This window comes from Botrytis byssoidea (assembly GCF_014898295.1).
Source record: "Botrytis byssoidea strain MUCL 94 chromosome Unknown BBYS_016, whole genome shotgun sequence".
Taxonomy (NCBI): domain Eukaryota; kingdom Fungi; phylum Ascomycota; class Leotiomycetes; order Helotiales; family Sclerotiniaceae; genus Botrytis; species Botrytis byssoidea.
In genome coordinates this window covers 122,487-137,878 of record NW_024065857.1, presented here as the reverse complement: position 1 = coordinate 137,878, position 15,392 = coordinate 122,487, and the positions used below count along the sequence as shown (strand labels likewise).

The following is a 15,392-nucleotide window of genomic DNA, read 5'->3' as shown; positions in this document are numbered from 1 at the left end:
TGTTTTTTCAAATAATGAACTAATAAAAATAAAATAGAAAATTGAGAATAAATATTTTTTTAATATATATAATAATAACTAATAGATATGTCTCAAAGTAGCATTAAATAATTTAATATTCATTTATAATAATTATTAGATTTATTATATATACAAAAAGAACTTTAAAATCTATACTATTCAATATAGAGTTTTACTGGCTTAATATAGTATTGATTTACTTATTATCATTTGAAATAAGAAGGTTAATATTAGTAATCTTATTAAAGTAATCATTTCTTAGCTTTTTGAATAGATTTTTAATATCCTTAAGACTATATAAATATTTTTAGCTTTGAAATATTAAAAGTACTTTACTATTTCTATATTAATTAGTGATTTAAATTATTTCAATAATAATTGGGTATTTACATAGAAAGTAATAATTAATAATAATAAAGAATTAATAAATATAATAAAAGTCAATCTATAATATTCCAATTTTAATTATTTATTTTATACTTTTGGATTTAATAATTAGGTAATCATAGCGAACTATAATTTCTGAAATGATTTTGTAGAAAAGATTATGATTATTATTAGTAATGAAAAGAAGCTAACAAGTTTCAGAACTCAGTTTTACGAGTGCTTATAAGGTGGTCAAATTGAATTGTAGTTACTACAAGAATCAGGATTTGAGAAAACCAGAATAGACAAAATGGAAATTAAAAGGAGCTAAAATATGATTTGTTATTTTGTTTCTTTAATATTTGATGGATAAGTATTTCTTCTTGTAATTATAACAAATTTAAAATAATAAAAAATGTTCTACTCTAAGCTACCTATATCAAACTTATGGTGAAATAACTACAACTAAATTAATTGAAATATTTAAAAACTAATAGAACTGTTTGATTAAAAATTTACTAAGATAACACTATTGTAATAGTCTTAGAACCCATAACATCTTTCACTTTTATCTTTTTTATTCTTCTCTTTTAATCTTAACAAAAATCAAAAACCAATATTATACCCAAAAAAACAATTAAGCTAATAAAGTAATATTAAATCTATAAGAATTCTTTATAGCTATTCTATAAGATTACTATTTTATTGTATAACTATGAACTTGATAGTCTAACCTCAAAGTTCTTTTTTTTTCTTAGGTAAGCTTACTGGAGGGCCTGAATCTACAAAGAAGTATTTAAAAAAGCGAAGTCAAAATAACTATAAGTGCCCTGTTATACAAGGATTAGCTAATGGGAGGAAGTAAGATAATATCACAAGATAAGTATATTAAGAATCGAAAAAAGAGCAAATATCGAATATTGGTATTAAATAAATATGAAAACTATGAATTAATAGCTTTTCAAGTATATTATAAAGAAAACAATATTATATATTTAAATTTAATATTATATTCAAGTTATTTAATTTAATTATTTGATATTAATTGTTTTGGTAATCTAAAATGTTTATATAATATTTAAATCAATGAATTTATTAAAGCATATATTAATGATATTTTGAAAATTGAATTCTTTATAGCTTTTAAAGTTGTATATTAAGAATCAATTATAATTCAAAATATGAAATCAGGGTTTCGAGGAGTAGGTTTAATACTATTTAATTCTAAAGTTATATTCTTGAAATTAGATATTCGAATTTATATATCTATTTTCTTTTTTTTCGATTCAGATTTATAGATCTCTTAAACCCTTTATAATCCAATTGAAGCTCTTTTATAATTAATTTTAATAAAATCTTGAATAACTTGTTTTTAATTAAATTCCTTTATATTTATATTTGAGATTATATCAGTTTTAGTTAAAGATATAGAAAGATTAGCTTATAAGAATATACTTTTAAATGTAGAGGTTTATATACTTCGAAAAGCAAATATAATATTAAATAAATATCAATATACAAAAAAAACTTAATTATGTTAAGAAGGAATATTTATTGGATAAGAGGTTATAGATATATTATTTTAGTAAAAGGTTGATATTCAGATTCAATATAATGAGTATTAAAAAGAGGGGAATTCTAATAGAGAAGTATTTTTTAATTGATATTGTAGTAAGTGTGGAAAGATAGAATATAATGTAAGAATTTATCAAAATAATATAATAAATCCTAGATTATTAGAATCTTAATAGTTTTGATTAATTGAATTAATTGTTATTGAATAATATGAGTTTGAAAGTATAAATTGAGGTGAAAGTGGTCCATTCGATGATAAATCACGTTATACACAATATAGATAAAATAAATAATTCTTTCCGAGAGGATCAAAAATCCTATATATACTTTTATATAGTTAATATTGGAGCTACTTCCACTACCACCGTATATTCTTGTAATAAAAGTTGCTATAAGAGTATAATATTTAATAAGAGTTCCTATATAAAACGAAATAAAAAAAAGGGAAGTATTTGAAAAAGAAGAAGTAATAATAAAAAAAGAGAAAATTATTGTAGAAATAAAAGAAATAGTAATTGAAAAAGAAAAAGGAGTAAATCCTTTTTCAACTCTTTGATTAGTATATTTCCTTATTTTTATTATTATATATAATGTATATAATAAGCGGGCACTAATCTCTAGCATTTGTTTTCACTTTTTTAAATCGAACATATTCAATCTTGTAAAATAAAAAGTTATTTGCTAGAGCCTCTAGAGACCTAGCCGTCCTATATAGTCCTAGATTAAAGATGGATGTAAATGAAATCAATCAATTAATCAATCAATCGACTGCTTCACGAATCACGATAGACAATTCAAGTCCCGAATACAGATCAATAAAACTATATATAGGAAATAGCCGAAGTTGATTCGGGTTCATATATCTCAGACTCAAATATACTATCCCCGGTTGACGGTTCGATAGATGTTATTCCTCAAAGATTACCACCTATACCACCTATTTTGTCGGAAAGATACACCACAATTGCTGGCCATCAAAGCACAAACCTTGTTCTGATTCGCAGAAAATACCCTGCACCTTAGTCTTCCCGCTCCAGCCCCCAGATACGCCACGAGTCCTCCAAAACAACGCCCCTTCTTCTCCTCTATATACCAGGCACATCTTATCGTTGCGGACTGCTACCGCAGGAGAAGAAAAGAGTGGAAAGGCCGAGTCGACAGGAGAAAAGTTCCCCCAATTCCCATTACTGTAGGTGGCAAGATAAAATTGTTTGTTGATGTCCCATTGGAAGATCTGCAGCTTTTTATCGAAAACACAGACGGCCGGAGCTCCTTGTGTCCTGCTCCCCGAAAACATTGTAAAGTCATTATACCATATGGTGCCGGTGGATGAAGGGAGGGAATATGTTCTGTTGTCCATTCCTCTGATAACACAATATATTGCCCCATCATAAGCACCCCTATATGCACCCCTTATTGTCAGTATAGCTGTATAGAGTAGAGAGGGGAGGGGGGAAAGATAAGACTAGAGAGCTTCCAAGTTTCTGCTTACAAGGCTGGGCCTGACGGCGAATACCCTTTACTCTCGAGGCCTATATTTGTTTGCCCTTTCCACGAATGGTTATCTTCGGTGTGTATAATTGCTATGCGACCATCGAGTTTCCGGAAGGCACAGAACAATTTATCCTTGAAAACAGCCAGAGACGGACGTCCCGGCGGACCAGGCTTTGCTGTACCACCCTCGTTCACACTGATGCGAGCTGGCACTGTCCAGAGCTTCCCGCTGCCTGGAGGCAATTTCGTGACCATCAGATGCTGAGTGTCTCTGTCGCGGTAAACGCATGTGATATCGTTTTTGAAGACGGTCATGCCTGAGCCATCTACAGATTTTCCTGAGACCGTTTGCGGGGGGGTCCACCAGCTTTCAGCATAGAAAGTGGTTGTCTGTAAACTTCCAGTCGGCCCAGCTAATGGGTAAAACTTCACCCACACTTCAAACCTGCCGGCCTTCCCTTCACGGTCGAAAATAAAAGAAGTCTCGTTTGGGAGGTGGGGTTTCGTAAGATTGACAAGTGCGGCTTTGTCGAAGATGAAATTGCGATTTTGGACGTGATCATCCTCGTTAATTGCCAAGTTGAATAGAAATGAAAATGCGTAGGCGAGGAACCCTGATGATTTGTTAGATGATACCGCTGCAAGCACAAGGGACCAAGCCACCAATCAGGGCAAGAAGCGCGACTCCCTCGTCCCCACTATCATCCCATTGATCTTGGTTGTTGTTGGCCTCGATTGCTGCGTCAATACACTCCTGAGCTACATCTTTCATAATCTCTCTCATTTGGGCAAAGAAATCATTCCCGCTACTGTCATGCTCCCATATTTCAAGATGACAAGCTCTATATTCACACCTTATTGTCAGTATATCTGTTTGTATAAAGCATAGAAGGAAAAGAAAGGATTAGAAAGCTTTACAGATCTAGATCACGGATGTTAGCATATATTTATATCTATTGTTCCTCCCTATCTCCAACAATGAGAAAAGACGGGGGAAAATTACTTGTTTGAATTGGTCCTTCAAATAAATAGACACCATTCAAACGATGAACAGTTCCGGTATCGACTGAGCCGTATTTTTCCGTTGTCCAATCAGTCTTCTTTTTTTCCGTCTGAGCCTGATCCACAGCAGAAATAGATCTCATTTTTGGGACTGGTGATAGGGTCTCCAACTTTTTCATAACATTTGAAACGATCTACCGAGATTCTGTACCATCTGGTTGATGTGTCGTCCGTTGCTAAGATCTCTGTTGAGTCCTCTGTCGCGCCCTCTGGTATCTCGACTGACTGTAGTTGGACTGGAGGGGTTGGGGGCTGTACAAAGTCACACTGTTATTAATAACTTGACAGATCGAAAGTATATTGCTCTCTCATCACAAGCTCGGAGGTTGTTATAGTATGTAGGAGATTTAAATTTCTTACCCCGGTAAAACTGGTAACACTTGTGTTAGATTGGGCAACAGCCGCAGCATACTCAGGACTATCGGTGTAGCCCTTATCGGTGAATTTGGAGATATCGACGACAGCGTTTTCAGGCCTAGCAAGAATCTCGGGTGTAGCGGCAAGTGCATCTTTGATAAGCATTTTTGCAGTGTAAGGTTCATTGTCATCCATCTGTAGAATAGATGTAGCAAGTATACTCTTGTCGCCAATGGAACGAGCGGTTTCTTTGTTCTCCATGTAAATCTGACCCCATTGAGTAATCTCGTCGTCTGATGCAAAAAAACTAAGGACCCCCAACCAGCGTTCTTCTAACGGGGATAGAGACAAGCCTTCAGTCCGATGAGCAGCAGCGCGGAACATCGCAGTTGTCACAACATCAGGGGGACCAGAAAATTTGACTTTCCAGGTTTTGGTCGTCTCTGTGCCAGAGAATAGTGCTCGCAAAGCACTCGCACGCTCTTCTGACGTCTTCATTCCCATGGTGAGAAAAATACTTCTATAATCAATATTAGTACAGTTTTCGATTGAAAGGGAGATATGTAATACCAGTGGTGAGTTTGTTTCCAAGAATTGAGAGGCAGAAACACACAGTGCTCAATGAAGAGTAAGTTGTTGATTTATCAATCTTCATGGTGGGAAAGCCAATATATATATTGACGGAATGGTATTGTCCCACGCCAGTCTGATGGAACTACAGAAACGCTCATTTCATCCCACACAATAGTCCAAGATATCAGACGAAAATTCTCGGAAAATACAACGTTGATTCATTATTCAAGGTTTTGAGTATAGTTCTTTGTTTACCCCTCTTTCTTGTAATCGTAGGCCTACAAGCCCCCCCTCTAGCCTCCCCTCTAGCCTCCCCTGAGCCCCCCCCCACCCACCTTCCAACAACTCTAGAGGTAGTAGGTTCCCTAGAATAGTCGGCATAAAATTATACTACGCATAGCATAAAATCCAACATCACTTTAAATATTAATAATCTTACTACCATGTGATATCAAAATGAATAACAAAGAAGGTTGTTACGGGAGCTGCCTCTAGGGTCACGTGGAAGTGGCTAGAGATCTCTTGAGGTAGTTTAGACTAAACTTCAAGTAGGAATTCAATATGATTATAACTGATTGTAATTCTTGTAATTATAATATAAAACTAATAATTGTTTTGAGCACGAAGCTCTATATTGTAATGAAACCCATTCCTTAATATAGACCTTCGTCCTCGCTGGACAGCCAGGAGAGCTAGTCTCTCCTGGAGCGCTGTCGCTCCATAGCTGCCCATCACGTGACATTAGTCGCGTGACTTCCATTGGTATTACTGCTTATCTAACTTGTGCTTACTAGCTAACCTGTGACTTAACTACCCTATACTTACCATAGGATAGGTACCAACAAAGATAGGTGCCTATCTTTCCTAAAGTACTGATTACTTGCTTGGTTACTCTTGTTCCTAACTACCTTTCAATCTCACGGTTCCTAAGGTGTCGTTTTCGTAGGTCACGACACCAAGGCTCGCCTTTATCTTATAATATTTTAGGTGAATCTATTTAATATTAGTTTTAAACAATTTAATAAATAATTTAATTTATTTATATCTATAATTATAAGAATTTATAATAATATTATTAATATTAATTTATTATAAAATAATAAGTATAATTTTTATTTTAAAAAAATTTATTTTTATTTTTATTATAACAAAATTATATTTTCAAAAATTAAAGCTTTTTAGAATAAGAAAAAGAAAAATCCAAAAAATATAAAATCTAAAAAGAAATCCCAGAATTTTTATTTTTTAAAAAATCTTTTTATAATCAAATAATTCTATGAAGAAATTATATTTCAATTTATAATTAAATATTATATTAATAATTACTTTCAATTTAGAATTCTTATTATATAAATAAGGCTATTTATTTCAAAAGAATGATTTCAATATAATAATTATTATATCAAAAGGATTAAACAAATATAAAAAAGATTAGCTTTTTCAATAATATTTATATAAGACCTATTACTTTTCTATATAATTAGTTTTTTAAATAAAATATAATTAAATATATAGAATTTATAATATATAAATATTATATTTTCTATATCCTTCTCAAATCAATATTAATTAATAATATTACAAATTATTTAATTAATTATTCAAAAAACCTTTTTATTCTTTTTATTCTTATTCTTTTGTTTTTATTATTAGTATTATAACATCTCAAGCAAATTTATTAGATAAGTAATCTAATTTATTTATATTTATAATCATAAGAGCTTATAATAATACTATTAGTATCAATCTATTATAAAGTAATAACTATAAGCTTTATAAAGAATTAAATAATATTCTTTTTTATTCTTATTATAATAAAACTATACTTTCAGAAACCAAAGTTTTTTAGAATAAAAAAAAGAATAATCTAAAAAATATAAAATTCAAAAAGGAATTTCGGAATTGTTTTTTGTAAAGGATTTCTTCATAGTCAAATAATTCTATAAAGGATTTATATTTTGATTTATAATTGAATATTATATTAATAACTAGTTTTAATTTAGAATTATTATATATTCAAAAACAAAAGTTATTAATATATCTTTTTAGAAAATAATTATATATAATTTCGAAGTTATTTAATGATTTTGAATTAAGAATATTAATAAATTAATATTATATAATTTCCAAAAACTTTATAACATTATATTATTAATAATAAAAATCAAAAAATAAGAATAAAAAGAATAAAAAGATTTTTTAAATAATTAGTTAAATAATTTGTAATATTATTAATTAATATTGATTTGAAAAGGATATAAAAGATATAGTATTTATATATTATAGATTTTATATATCTAATTATATTTTATCTAAAAACTTAATTATATAGAAAAGTAATAGGCCTTATATAGGCATTATTAAAAGAGCTAATCTCTTTTACATTCGCTTAATCCTTTTGATATAGTAGCCGTTATATTGAAGTCATTCCTTTGAAGTGAATACCCTTGTTCATACATATAGAATCAAAATAATTAGAATCAAAATAAATTTTATTAATAATTTTTATTAGTAATTTTTATTAGTAATTTTTGTTAGTAATTTTAATTAGTAATTTTTATTAGTAATTTTTATTAGTAATTTTTATTAGTAATTTTTATTAGTAATTTTTATTAGTAATTTTTATTAACAATTTGTTTATAATATTTGATATAACTCTTTTTTAATTGATTATATAAGCTTTAATTATATTTATATTATTTAAATTTCAATCTTTTATTAAAATCTTAATTTAAAAGTGGCTATTATAAAAAATATATTATTTGAAAGTTTTTAATGTATTTTATATAATTATCATTTTTCCTTTTTTTTATTCAATTGAATTTAAATAATTTTGTTGAAAAAGGTTAATTATATTTATTAGTTTGATGTTATGCTATAATATTAAGAAAGTCAAATTGATTAGATAATTTGAATTAGATTTTATTAAACGAGAATTTCTCATTTTTTGTGTATATATATTTTCGGCTCTTGTAGGTGGCAAGATTATTAAGAAGGTAAATCTTTAATAATAATGCTTCAATAGAAGAGAGTTTATATAGTTACTAAATTACGTCTACTATATAGTTGATGACAGACGGATGCTTTGATACCCCTGTTCCTCCTTCATAGATGTGTTGCCTGATAAGGTTTCTAAGCGACCCGAAGTCAGAGGTGTTCTAGAATGTCGCGAAATTTAATTAGAATGTCTGCGTTGGCTAATGTGGAGGAGGACATTAAGACGGATTATGATTGGCTCCCTTTAATACGATAATATCGATTTGTTGTCAATTTCCATTTCATTGAACCACAACAACTAGCCATACATACATACTACACCCAAGATGTTATTGTAAACAACTTTCTCTTTCTTTTTCTCCTTCTCCTTCCCCTTCCCCTTCCCCTTTCATCCTTCTCTACGGTGTACTCTCATCCAACTATCCGCTCCCTCCTTTCCCGCCCTTCCCTCATCCTATCAATTCTCCTCTCGCCCCCCGCCCTCTTACCAGGTCGTCTGTCGCCCATTCACATCAAACTCAGTCCAACCAAATATACATTCTGCACTGAACTGTATGCAACTGCACTGGGCTGCACTGTATTATCCCATCCATTGCATCCATCGCATCCATCCCATCTACGGAGTATACCTTTTATCCTTGCTCGCCTTACTCACCACCAACTAATATACTTGTATCATTTCCATACTCTATTCGCTCTCACACTATCACATACCGGTACATTACTACCACACTATCAGAAGATACTCTCAGCTGAGGAGCTGTCAATATTTTGTGGTTAAGAAAAAAAGACTTGTAACTTCACTTCGTCGAGTATTCCCCTCAATAATATATCATTATTCATTTTATTGCAATTATTGTTCGACCATTTATTGATTTTTCTTTGATTTTTCGTCACGAAATTTTCATCTTCTTCCAGCTCTCTCGTCTTATAATCTGAGCCGTTCCGATCCTTATCACTATCGCAAAGTGTGGCCCCGCGCACCCTGTCTGCCACGACTGGCTCCAGCCTTCATCAGCCTTTCCCCTGGCCTTACACATTCTTCCTATTGTATTGTCGCCATCACTCCCTTTCTTGCGCACTCCATTAACGACCTTATTTTATTTTTCGCTTTAAACTCCATGGCATTTCGCCAGTGAGAAGGAACCCGAGGTAGTATGTTAGTGCAGTGAGATTACAGTATGATCCAAATGCAACGATCCTCGTCGCTCCCTGGGCCAGGTCATGCCTCACCTCGTACGTCTCGTATCTGCGATATACGATGTTTTCTTGTTTTTTATACTGCTCCTTCCTCGTCGAATAGTAGATTGCTAATGCGCCGAACCGCCAGCTATGTCCCCGACAATCACTCATGTATCCTCCAGGAGCCCGACACCTTCTCCGCCGGAGAAGAACGATTTACCACGACTGCACCGATACCAGTCGAGAAGTCCACAGAGACCCATCACTTCATACAAGGACTTGCCAAATGACGCGGACACTAGATGGAGTTCTGGCCAAGATTCCTCACGTTCGTCCTCGCCCACACCTGCCCAGGATGCTCCAGGCGCCGTTGATAGATCGTCTACCCCAAAGCCGTACAACCAGGAATCTATAACTTCAATAAAAATGCCTCAGCCTCTATTGCAAGACATATCTCAATACATAAACCCACAGATAAGTGCCATAACTTCAATGACCACGAATACGAGTCTCGAGGAGCTTGCCCATTTGGTTAGGTTGTCCTCGTACCAGGAAAAGAAGCGTGCCCATTCACGCATTCGTTTACAGAGATCCCTGGTGTCAACAGCACTCTCTGCCCGCCTCGCACGATGCGGAGAATTGGCACACCGGACCTTGGTTGACAACTTCAGGGCCGATGAGAAAAAAAACTTTGCCAACCTTTACAATGCCATACATGATGTCCGGAATTCATGCGATGCCTCCCGGCGCTTCGCTTTGTTGGAACCTGATTTTGACAACGGACGATCAAGTATATCCGGTGCCGAGGACACAACACCTGTGTTGAATTTTATGCATGAGATTCCCTTGCGATCTCGTGAATGCTTGCTTAATTTTTTAACCCAAATCAGGACAAACTCAGATTATTTGGCTAGTCGCATAGCCAGCCTTACGCCGACCGAGTTGTCAGCTTTGACAAGCTTCCATCAAGGTTTAGAAGCTGTCGATTCTGTCCTACCCTTTCATACTCGTTCCAAGGGCCATTCGGCTAGCGCCCATCGCAATTTTTCGCATGTACCTTCTGCAGTTGAGCGTTTACTTTCATTTCAGCGTCATGATCCTTTGTCTGCTTTGATTCACACTTGTTTTGCAAATTCGGCTGGCCCCGATTCCTTAGAGGACCTTAGAAGAACTGATGTCTGGGCCACAGCATGCGCCCGATTAATCACCGAGAGCAAAAGCGGGACAGATCCTTTTATCTGTAGTGTTTTGAATGTCTGGACTACAATGAGAGATTGGTCAGGACGAACTAATATGGAATGGTATTTGATGAAAATTCTTGAAGATGGAGCCTTTTTATTGGAGAAAGCCGAGGACCAGGCTGGTACGCGTATACATGTTGAACCACGGAATGCCAAGGATTCCATAGCAGCGGATGAGTTTTATGATGCGGCCATTCATGGACTTTTCGATATTATTGATGATCCAAGTGCAGGAGGTATTCCAGAAGGCTTAATTGAACTTGGTAATGCCATACTTCGAAAATTGGACCCCAAAAGACATGGACCTACCAGGAGATTCTTGGTTTCAAAATGGCTGTTTTCTGTTTTCTTGTTGAACGCAATAATTCATCCCGAAGTATGTTCATGGCACCCCTCAAGTAATCAACTCACTGACATGCATAGTCATATGGAATGATGTCAGAATATCACATTACAGAGTATGGTAGGCAGAAAATATTGAAGGAGGTTGCGATGCGTGCACAGCGCCTTGTTGTTGATATGACCTGGTATTGACATTCTCATATCTATGTGATTCCATCTTGTTAACGCCTTCTATAGGAACAAATCCTCTCCAGCACCAGCAATCAAAACTCACATAGAGAATATTCTAGCACGCTTCCGTTCTACGAAACCATCAAAGTCCATTGCTAAGCTTCTTCCCGCAAGGTCTATAACCTCACTAAGGGAGACAGCAGAGGTACATCCTTATCTTGTCCTAGCACCCACCGACCTATTGACTATGGTGAATGCACTATTCCCGGAAAGACGGCCCGCATCGAGTTTCTCCGCGAAAGATTCCCATCTCAGTGGCTTGCGATCTGCGGCTTCTTCTGTCTCTGGAATGTCTGCCATATCAGTGCTGATACCGCAGCCACCTGCTCGTGAGGCTTTAGACAGCGCTTCTATCATGAGCAATAGTGGCTCTTCCACAATCAGCGATGTCACTACATCCAGAGAACCTCTGCTTAATGAGACATTAAGCACACAGCAACGAACATCTTCTATATCAATGATATCCAATCGCCAGAATCAACGACTTAGTTATTATGAAGATGATGGTTTCGAACTCCGAGAAGCCCTTCACGAAATGTCGCGTGCTTTAGGTAGCGATACGACCTCTGGTGCATGCCATCCTTGTGCAGAACGATGGACTGTTTTATTCATGACACCAGACGGGCAAGGATTGTCAACCCAGATGATTCACGACGACGACGGAGATGAAGAAGAAGGCACTTCATGCAGCGATACAGATGAGGATAGCAATGGGTTCCGTTCAGATCTTGACAAAGACTATCACCAGCTCAGAAGTTCGATTCTAAAACTTGTGGAAGATTATGAGATTCCCGAATCACTTGATTCAAGACTTGAATCAAAAACTTTCAGCAATCGCATATCGATTCTTGAAACCCCTCGCAGGAAGTTCAGCAACAAGTCCAAGTCACTGGCTCAAACACAGTCGAGGAATCCGTATCGAGCCCGAGATCAATCCCCCAGAACCGACAAATCTTCCAGAGGGACCGATACCAGACATACAAAACAGAGAGCCGAAACAGAAGCAGAGGCACCTTCCGTTCTCATTTCTATGCTAGAGGCTGCTGAAACCCAATGCAAGGCGCAGTCTGATTTTATTAATGCTCATCTGTACTGGAAAACCTTGAGACAGCTGAACCAAATGTCATCTGCCTCACTGAAGAGGGATGGATTTGCATCCCTCTTAACTATCTTATCAAGAGGGCCTAGGGATTCCATCCGGCGCTCCACCAGCGCCATCGAAGAATACGAAGCCTGGTTAGTTTGGCTCAAGCAGTCCCAGGAGCGCCACGACGTAACAATTGAATCCATGATGAAACGTCTGAAAGCCCTCCGCGATAAAATGTGGTATGTCACCGATGTTCGAAACTCAGCAGCATACGAGGGCACCCGAAACATTGCTATAGCCTTGAAGTGCATGGTCTCGCCAAAGAAAGTATCTCATATGGATAAGTCTAATGCGCGCTCTCGCAATATCTCGAAACCCTCAACCAATAATTTCCTTTTGAAGACTGAAGCTCAAGTGATGGATATGATGGCTGTCGGTGAAGATCAAGGCGGTCCAAATAAACTATCCGACGAGCAAGCGGAGAAGACTCTGAGGTGGCTGTCTCAATTTGGAATCGAGAACTTTTGCAAAGGCGAAGAACGAATTCATAGGTTCAGTTTAGAAATCGAAACGTGCATCAATAAACTGGTAGGGGATAATTTGATGGAGGGGCCCGTTCTTTGGTCGAGTGAGCTTTACAACAGAGACAAGAGGATTTTAGACAGCGGAAAGCAAAAGGGTGACCTGTCTCTGAGTCATTTTGGATCTCTGAACTTATCTGGGGAAGACGTGACCAGCACAGACAGCACACGTCGTGGCCTACGTAGCACAGATTTCAACCGTCCTGGATTCCATGACCTTCGGGCCATGTCTACCAGAAACAACTCTCAACAGAGCTTTAGCTCAGGAAGGTTTAGCGGATCGCGATTAAATCCTCCCGGTGATTTGATGGACTCCCAGGATTATTTTGGCATGGCAAGTCCCGTGCTGACAATAGACTCTGCAACAACATTCTGGTCACCCTTTCAAACACGAGCCCACTCACCAACCACGAGCGTCAGTAGTCGCCGCCCAGATACTGCCTCGTCGACCAACGAAACTATCATGCTGAAGGATGATCACATGACTGCAGCTAAACATCGATTTCTGGCGGATTTGAAGCAGACTTTGACAAGCTTGTTACTTAGTGATCTTGGCACTCTTGTTTTTGCTCGTGGAAGTGAGACAGATTCATGGTTCTCAGGTTCTATAGGCCAAGATTGTATTGAAAGAAGAGATCGGGCAGATAGAAGAGCCAGAAGGAAAACCAAAAAGCGTGTGATAGAGAAAAAGAAGAGCTTTGGGGACCTTCGTGGAGCTCAAAAGATAGAGCAACTCCCAATGGAACGGCAGGAATCACTCGGCGAAAAAGCAGAAAAGGGTTCCACATCAAGCAACAAAAGTCTCCCGGATAATGGAGCTTTAGAAAATCGTTCCACCACAGGAAGCTCTTCCACCAGTGATTCAGTCAGCACGAGGCCTAGAAAGGGTACGATGAGAGCTACGAAGGAGTTAGATAATCTGGAGTTTCCCTACAAAATGGCTTTTCATCGTTTATTGCGTATGTTCTCTGTCCACCCTAACCCCTACGCGAAGCTCAACGCGCTGTACGAGCTTGAGCATTTGATCATTGCATATTTAACACCTTCCACCACGAGACGGCCTCGAATCCGCCAGGAGCCTATTCCTATCTCTCCACAATCCCCAGAAGTTTCGCATCATAATGCTTTTGGGCCACCTGATGCAGCAACAACTACCCCAAGAGCGAAAACTCTAGGAGAAGCAATTGACAATTGTAAAGAGCGTCGATCTCATACACTCAATCAAGGAGATAACCCTTCGCCAATCAATCGAAATACTGAAAGATACATGGGCTCAAACGCGCCAACTGCTGCGAGTACAGATATGATTGTCGATGTCTTGCAAGACTTATTCCGCGACCCAGATATGCGACCAAAGACACTGTTCCGTGACTTACAGTTCATTGCTTCATTTGTCCCAGCTGCTACTTTAGATAAAACAGAACGTGGAAAAGCTTTCTGGGATGCCGGTCTTGCCGCGCTTGGTCTGAAGCAAGACGTGTGCCGTACACTAATCGAAATTGCAGATGAGATAGTTGTGCATTACACCCAAACTCGCAAGACAACAGCCACTGTGTTAGACTCTTCCATTAACGGCGAGTTGATGAAATATAGTATGCAGGATGCTGCAAATATGTGGACGATCACGGCTAAAGAAGGAGACCCTGTGGCAGAGCGAGAGCTTGCCATATTTTATTTGACCCACCCCGAATTGGTAGAAAGAATTACTGCACCATTGAGCAAACCTCGTGAAACCTTTAAAGCACAAGTTATGGAAATGCATCAAGGCAAGGAAGGTGTGGTGACCGAGAGAGATAGAGAGAGGAGTGATCCTGCCACCATGTGTGTCGCTTATCATTGGATGGAATTAAGTGCACTTGGTGGGGATGAACTGGCAAAGAAATACCTACGACAGCGCGAGGAGCTGAACGCTATTCCATGATATATGATTGATGATATAACAGATGTTTTGCTATACGCCCTTCATTTGCAAACGAGAACATGATGTTGTATATACCACCGACGGAGTTTATTTTCAATGTTTTCAGCAAGAGATACCTTTTATTGTTATTTATGGCAACGGTACTGTGTACTTGCCTGTTTTGGAATTGGATATGTTTTCATTTTCGTACGTATCATTGTACGCACTTCCTAAATATAGGAGGCACAGGGACTTCACAACATTCAAAGAAATGGATAGTGTCACGTATGATATGATAAAAATTTATTTCGATGAATACTGTCATAAAAGCTTGTAATTTTGAAGGATATTTCCTGTGATATTGTACTACTTGATGATATTTT

General features: G+C 36.5%; 3 protein-coding genes across 3 annotated transcripts; 1 reads left to right on the top strand and 2 right to left on the bottom strand.

Annotated features, from left to right (window-relative positions):
* Positions 1-2,809: 2,809 nt before the first annotated feature.
* Positions 2,810-4,240, bottom strand: EAE97_007840 (uncharacterized protein; the record flags this gene model as incomplete). Its single annotated transcript, XM_038878354.1, has 3 exons — positions 2,810-3,362; positions 3,455-4,070; positions 4,120-4,240. 3 exons carry the CDS (start codon positions 4,238-4,240, stop codon positions 2,900-2,902), a joined length of 1,200 nt encoding a protein of 399 aa, XP_038730604.1. The 3' UTR covers positions 2,810-2,899.
* A 308-nt stretch (positions 4,241-4,548) lies between these two features.
* EAE97_007839 (uncharacterized protein) lies at positions 4,549-5,379 on the bottom strand (the record flags this gene model as incomplete). Its single annotated transcript, XM_038878353.1, has 2 exons — positions 4,549-4,770; positions 4,879-5,379. The coding sequence occupies 2 exons, from the start codon at positions 5,377-5,379 to the stop codon at positions 4,549-4,551; spliced, it is 723 nt and encodes a 240-aa protein (XP_038730603.1).
* Positions 5,380-8,756: 3,377 nt separating this feature from the next.
* Positions 8,757-15,340, top strand: EAE97_007838 (uncharacterized protein). The gene is made up of 4 exons (XM_038878352.1): positions 8,757-9,681; positions 9,776-11,244; positions 11,292-11,395; positions 11,448-15,340. Exons 1-4 carry the CDS (start codon positions 9,627-9,629, stop codon positions 15,028-15,030), a joined length of 5,211 nt encoding a protein of 1,736 aa, XP_038730602.1. The 5' UTR covers positions 8,757-9,626; the 3' UTR covers positions 15,031-15,340.
* The last annotated feature ends 52 nt before the right edge of the window (positions 15,341-15,392 follow it).

Bases quoted from the DNA above. Each gene is read 5' to 3' on its own strand.
- EAE97_007838 (XM_038878352.1), top strand. From the start codon at position 9,627: ATGATCCAAATGCAACGATCCTCGTCGCTCCCTGGGCCAGGTCATGCC. The intron at 11,245-11,291 runs GTATGTTCATGG...TGACATGCATAG, and splicing joins ACGCAATAATTCATCCCGAA to TCATATGGAATGATGTCAGA. The intron at 11,396-11,447 runs GTATTGACATTC...CGCCTTCTATAG, and splicing joins CTTGTTGTTGATATGACCTG to GAACAAATCCTCTCCAGCAC.